The sequence below is a fragment of the Nicotiana attenuata genome, chromosome 7, assembly GCF_001879085.1.
Source record: "Nicotiana attenuata strain UT chromosome 7, NIATTr2, whole genome shotgun sequence".
NCBI lineage: Eukaryota > Viridiplantae > Streptophyta > Magnoliopsida > Solanales > Solanaceae > Nicotiana > Nicotiana attenuata.
In genome coordinates, this window is record NC_031995.1 from 20,753,735 (window position 1) to 20,761,012 (window position 7,278).

The following is a 7,278-nucleotide window of genomic DNA, read 5'->3' on the forward strand; positions in this document are numbered from 1 at the left end:
GGCCCCAAACATGGGAACTAGCCCAAATCATAATGATAATAATTAAACCTCAATCAAAAATACAGTAAGAACATCAATCGGGATGGGCCAAGTCACAATCCCCAGTAGTAATGGACTCCACGCTCATCATACAACGTGTGTCTCACCTCATCATAGCACTACGTTGTGCAAATCCGGGGTTTCAAACCCTTAGGACACCATTTACAATCATTACTCACCTCAAACCAGCCAAGGCTCTAGCTCGCTATGCCCTTGTCTCTCAAATCGGCCTCCTCGCGCGTCGAATCTGACCAAAACCAGAGCGAATACGTCATAATATTCTAAGGGAACAAAACCCAAGCGAAAACAATCGAAAAATATCAAAAATCTCGAAATTAGCAAAACCCGAGCCCCGGGCCCACTTCTCGGAACTCAAAAATTTTCACATCAACGGGTTCCTTATCTCGCCACGAGTCCATACATATCAAAAACTCTCAAACCCGACCTCAAATGGCCCTTCAAATCCCAATTTAAAATTTCAAAATCCCAAGCCCTAGTTCTTCCCTTTTTAGCTAAATTTCCATTAATTTCTAGGTTGATTCCACAATATAATCACGTTTTTGGTTCATAAAGCTTACCTCCAATCAATCCTTTTCGAATCCCTCTTCAATTTCTCCCAAGGAGCTCTCAAAATGTTCAACAATGGTGGAAAAATGACTTAAGCTCGCGGAATAAAATGTTTAAAAACCCTTCTGCCCAGCTACTAATTCCTTCTATGCGATCGCGGCCCTAGGCTCGCGATTGCGAAGAGCAATATTTCAAGACCTCCAACTTGACCTATGCGAACGTGACCTATTTCATGCGAACGCGATGAATGATTTCCCAGAACTATGCGAACGCGGCCCTCCTGATGCGAACGCGGAGAACAACTTAGCTGGACCCTCCATTTCCACTACGCGAACGCGGACCACTCACTGCGAACGCGTAGCTTCACCATTTAACTCTCTGCGATCACGAACTCCCAAACGCGAAGGAGATGAACAAATCTCAGGCCTCCCAAATTCCTTCTATGCGAACGCGGGGGACCTCCCGCGATCGCGAAGGTCAAAATTCCTCTACAATAGCTGCTGCATTTTTGTAATTTCCTAAGTCCCAAAAACCTTCCGTTAGCCATCCGAAATCCCCCCGAGGCCCCCGGAACCTCAACCAAAAGTACCAATCCATCCTAAAACATCATTCAAACTTGTTCCAATCATCAAAACACCTCAAAAAACACCAAAACCATCAAATTACATCGAATTCAAGCCTAAGTTCTTCTAAAACTTCCGAAACACACATTTGATCAAAAACCCAACCAAATCACCTCCGAATGACCTGAAATTTTATACACACATCCCAAATCACATAACGAAGCTACAGCAACTCTAGGAATTCCATTCCGACCCTCGGATCAAAATCTCACCTAATAACCGGAAATCGCCAAAATACTAACTTCGCCAATTCAAGCCTAATTCTACACCGGATCTCCAAAACCACTTCCGATCACACTCCTAAGTCACAAATCATCCCCCGAAGCTAACGGAATCATCAGAAATCACATCCGAGCCCTCTAAGGCATAAGTCAACATCCGGTTGACTTTTCCAAACTAAGCCTTCCTTACAGAGATTAAGTGTCTCATTTCTTACCAAATTCACTCCGAACTCAACCCAATCAACTCAACCACATAAAACACGGATAATGAAGCATAAAGAAGTAGAAATGGGGAGAACGGAGCGGTAACTCATGGGTCGTCACATCCTCCCCAACTTAAACAAACGCTCGTCGTCGAGCGAGTCAAGAAACATACCTGAAGCCTCAAATAGGTAAGGGTATCTGCTCCGCATCTCCCGCTCGATCTCCCAGCTAGCCTCCTCTACGGGCTGACCTCTCCACTGCACTTTCACTGAAGCTATATCCTTTGATCTCAACTTTCGAACCTGACGACCCAAAATAGCTACTGGCTCTACATCAAAGGTCAAATCATCATCCAACTGATCGTGCTGAAGTCCAAAACATGAGACGGGTCCCCAATATACTTCCAGAGCATAGAAACATGAAATACCGGATGCACACTCGACAAGCTGGGCGGCAAAGCAAGCATATAAGCCACCTCCCCAATCCTCCGAAGCACCTCAAAAGGCCCAATGAACCGCGGACTCAACTTCCCTTTCTTCCCAAATCTCATAACACCCTTCATGGGCGAAACCTTCAGCAAGACCTTCTCACCAACCATGTAGGATACATCTCGAACCTTCCGGTCCGCATAACTCTTCTGACGCGACTGCGCGGTACGAAGCCTCTCCTGAATCAACTTCACCTTCTCTAAGGCATCCTGAACCAAATCTGTCCCCAATAGCCTAGCCTCGCCGGGCTCGAACCAACCAACTGGAGATCTACACCGCCTCCCATACAAAGCCTCATACGGAGCCATCTGAATACTCGACTAGTAGCTGTTATTGTAGGCAAATTCTGCAAGCGGCAAAAACTCATCCCATGAACCTCCAAAGTCAATAACACAAGCACGCAACATGTCCTCCAATATCTGAATGGTACGCTCGGACTGTCCGTCCGTCTGAGGATGAAACGCTGTGCTCAACTCCACCTGAGTACCCAACTCTCTCTGCACGGCTCTCCAAAACTGCAAAGTAAACTGGGTACCTCTATCTGAGATGATGGAAACCGAAACACCATGCAACCGAACAATCTCCCAGATATAAATCCCTGCCAGCCGCTCTGAAGAATAGGTAGTACACACAGGAATGAAGTGCGCGGACTTGGTCAGCCGATCCACAATCACCCAAATAGCATCAAATTTCTTCGAAGTCCGATGAAGTCCAACAACAAAGTCCATAGTGATCCTCTCCCACTTTCACTCGAGAATAACCATATGCTGAAGCACGCTACCCGGTCTCTGATGCTCATATTTCACCTGCTGACAATTGAGACACCGAGCTACAAATCCCACAATATCTTTCTTCATTCTTCTCCACCAGTAGTGCTGCCTCAAGTCCTGATACATCTTCGCGGCACCCGGATGAATATAATACCGCGAGCTATGGGCCTCCTCCAATATCAACTCCCTAAGCCCATCCACATTGGGCACACAGATCCGGCCCTGCATCCTCAACACACCATCATCACCGATGGTCACATCTCTGGAATCATCATGCTGAACTTTGTCCTTAAGGAAAAGCAAATGCGGGTCATCATACTTGCGCTCTCTGATGCGATCATATAAGGAAGACCGAGAGACTACACAAGCCAAAACCCGACTGGGCTCCGAAATATCTAGTCTCATAAACCGATTGGCCAAGGCCTGAACATCTACTGCAAGGGGTCTCTCCCCAACTGGAATATACCCCAAACTCCCCATACTCACTGCCTTTCGGCTCAAAGCATCGGCCACTACATTGGCCTTTCCCAGATGATACAGAATAGTAATATCATAATCCTTAAGCAACTCTAGCCATCTCCGCTGCCTCAAATTAAGATCCTTTTGCTTGAACAGATGCTGAAGGCTGCGATGATCAGTGAATACTTCACAAGATACGCCATACAAGTAGTGCCTCCAAATCTTCAATGCATAAACTATGGCAGCCAACTCCAAATTATGAATAGGGTAGTTCTTCTCATGGGGCTTCAACTGACGAGAAGCATAAGCAATAACCCTACCCTCCTGCATCAATACACAACCAATTCCAACTCTCGAAGCATCACAATACACGGTATATGAACCTGAAGCTGATGGCAAAACCAACACTGGAGTTGTGGTCAAGGCTGTCTTGAGCTTCTGAAAGCTCTCCTCACACTCGTCCGACCATACAAATAGAGCACCCTTCTGAGTCAACTTGGTCAAGGGCGATGCAAAGGATGAGAATCCCTGAACAAACCGACGGTAATAGCTTGCCAACCCAAGAAAACTACGAATCTCCATGGCTGAGGACGGTCTAGGCCAACTCTGAACCGCCTCTATCTTCTTCGGATCAACCTGAATACCCTCGCTGGACACCACGTGTCCCAAGAAAGCCACTGAACTGAGCCAAAACTCACACTTGGAGAACTTTGCATAAAGCTTCTCCTCCCTCAATCTCTGCAATACAACTCGCAAATGCTCCGCGTGCTCCTCCTGACTACGCGAGTACACCAGAATATCATCAATGAAAACAATAACGAACGAATCCAGATAAGGTCGGAATACACTGTTCATCAAATGCATGAACGCTGCTGGGGCATTGGTCAGCCCGAAAGACATGACAAGAAACTCATAGTGACCATATCTAGTCCTGAAAGCAGTCTTAAGAATATCTGAATCCCTGATCTTCAACTGGTGATAACCCGAACGGAGATCAATCTTGGAGAACACCCTCGCTCCCTGAAGCTGGTCAAATAAATCATCAATGCGAGGCAGGGGATACTTGTTCTTAATTGTTACCTTGTTCAATTGCCTATAATCGATGCACATTCTCATTGTGCCATCCTTCTTCTTCACAAACAGAACTGGCGCACCCCAAGGTGACACACTAGGCCGAATGAACCCCTTATCTAGGAGTTCCTGAAGCTGCTCCTTCAATTCTTTCAGTTCCGCTGGTGCCATACGATATGGCGGAATAGAGATGGGCTGAGTGCCCGGCACCAGGTCAATACCAAAATCAATATCCCTGTCCGGCGGCATGCCCGACAGGTCTGCAGGAAATACATCGGGAAAATCCCTCACAACTGGAACGGAATCAATACTAGGAGTCCCAGCTCCAACATCCCTCACAAAAGCTAGATATGACAGACAACCCTTCCCAACCATACGCTGGGCCTTCAAGAAAGAAATCACTCTACTTAGAACATAATCAGTCACGCCACGCCACTCGATCCGCGGTACACCCGGCATAGCCAAAGTGACTGTCTTAGCATGACAGTCTAGAATAGCATGACACGGAGATAACCAATCCATGCCCAAAATAACATCAAAGTCCACCATGCTCAATAGCAATAGATCAACTCGGGTCTCCAGACCCCCAATAGTCACAACACATGACCGGTACACACGGTCCACAACAATTGTGTCGCCCACCGGGGTAGACACATGAACAGGTAAAGCAAGAAACTCCCGGGGCGCACTCAAATAGTGAGCAAAATATGAGGACACATAAGAATAGGTGGAACCGGGATCAAATAATACGGAGGCATCTCCGTGGCAGACTGAAACAATACCTGTAATGACAACATCTGAAGCAATATCATCTGTCCTGCCTGTAATAGCATAAAAACGAGCCTGACCACCGCCTGATCGACCTCCCCCTCTGGGGCGACCCCTGGCTGCCTGATCTCCACCCCTAGCTGGCTGGGCGGGTGGTGAAGTAACTGGAGCAGAAGTCGAGGGTTGACCCCTCTGCTGATACTGACCATCACGGAGTCGAGGACACTGCCTCCTTATATGCCCAAACTCTCCGCACTCACAACAACTACCCGGTGCTGGAGATGGTAACTGAAGGGAACCCCTGGCACCAGAATGACCAGTAGAAGAACCTGCCACGGAAGAACCCTGGACTGATGGGGCACGAGATGAACTCTGAGCTGGAAGGGCGCTGATTGAAGGCTGGCCCTGCTGAGGCCCATGATGACCACGACCTGAAGATGCCCCACGATACTCTGGACGGGCCGACTGAGCAGGCCTGAAAGAACGACCTCTACCATGCTGGAACTGGACCCTCGAAGGAGCACCACTGTAACTACCCGATCCACGAGGCCTTTTGGCCTCCCTCTCCTCTCGCTCCCGACGGCGAACTGACTCGATCTCACGAGCGATATCCACCACCTCCTCAAATGTAGCACCCAATACTCTCTCTCTAGTCATCAGAATACAGAGATGGTAGTTGAGGCCATCCACAAATCTCCTGATCCTCTCACGATCTGACGAAATCATCCAGGTGGCATGACGAGCCAACTCCGAAAACCTCATCTCGTACTGGGTCACGGTCATATCTCCCTGTGTCAACCACTCAAACTGCCTACGCAGCTCCTCTCTGCGGGACTGCGGTACATATTTCTCCAAGAAGAGAGTGGAGAACTGCTGCCAAGAAAGGGGCGCTGCACCAACCGGCCTACGCCTCTCATACGCCTCCCACCAAGTGAAGGCAGCCCCAGTAAACTAAAAGGTGGTAAATGCCACACCACTAGACTCTAGAATCCCTGTTGTACGGAGCATCCGCTGACACCTGTCAAGAAAACTCTGGGTATCCTCGCCCTCAGCACCACTGAATGTCGGAGGCTGGAGTCTTCCAAACCTCTTAAGACGATGCTGCTCATCCTCCGGCATAACTGGAACCCTGAACTCCTGCACTGGTGCAACCGGCTGAGCTGGAGGTGACTCTGGCGTCTGTAGTCCCTGCACTACCTGCTCAGGTGTGCAAGCAGCGGGGTTCTGATTGCCTCCCCCGGCCTGTGAAGTAGCTGCTGCTGTGGTGGCTGAAACTGCTTGAGCCAGGCCAGTGCAAACTGTCAAGATCTGAGCCAAAGTCTCCTGTAGACCTGGAATCACGATGAGCACAGCTTGTGCCTGAACTGGTGCTGCTGGAGCCTGATTTGGAGCTGGGGCAGCTGGTGGGTCAACAAGTGCTGCCCTCGCTACTCTGCCTCTACCACGACCATGACCGCGTCCACGGCCTCTGGTGGCCTCAGTGGGTGGCACTGGTGGTCGTCCACCTCGTCCGGTAGCTCGTGTCCTCACCATCTGTGAGAGAATAAAATAATAGAAGTTTAGTTATCGGTTCAACAAAGTCGCACGACAAGAATTTCAAGAATATGAAGTTTTCCTAAAGGTTCTGCAGCCTCTCGAGAATAAATACAGACATCTCCGTACCGATCCGCGAGACTCTACTAAACCGGCTCATGACTTGCGAGACCAAGGTAACCTAGGCTCTGATACCAACTTTTCACGACCCCAACCCCGGTCGTGATGGCGCCCAACACATTGCTAGGCAAGCCCGACCAATTATCAATCACAACCCCTCTCTTATAGAGTTCATTACCTATTTAATAGAATTTAAATACCAATTTAACATAAATAGGAGTCTGAAACAGTAGATAAAATATGCGGAAATCATAATAACATCACTACATAGCCCACCGATCCGGTGTCACAAGTCAAGAGCCTCTAATACAAGTTTTTAAAACAGCCTAAAACAGAGATAGTTTAGAAATACTGAAAGTAAAGAAGATAGAAGGAGAAATCGGGTCTACGGACGCCATGCAGCTACCTCGATGAC

The 7,278-nt window shown here is 48.3% G+C and overlaps 1 protein-coding gene across 1 annotated transcript; it reads right to left on the reverse strand.

The window, feature by feature from the left end:
• LOC109230420 (RNA-directed DNA polymerase homolog) lies at window positions 4,068-4,481 on the reverse strand (the record flags this gene model as incomplete). The annotated part of the gene is made up of 1 exon (XM_019395932.1): window positions 4,068-4,481. A coding segment is annotated over exon 1 (414 nt), but the record flags the coding sequence as incomplete, so codon positions are not given.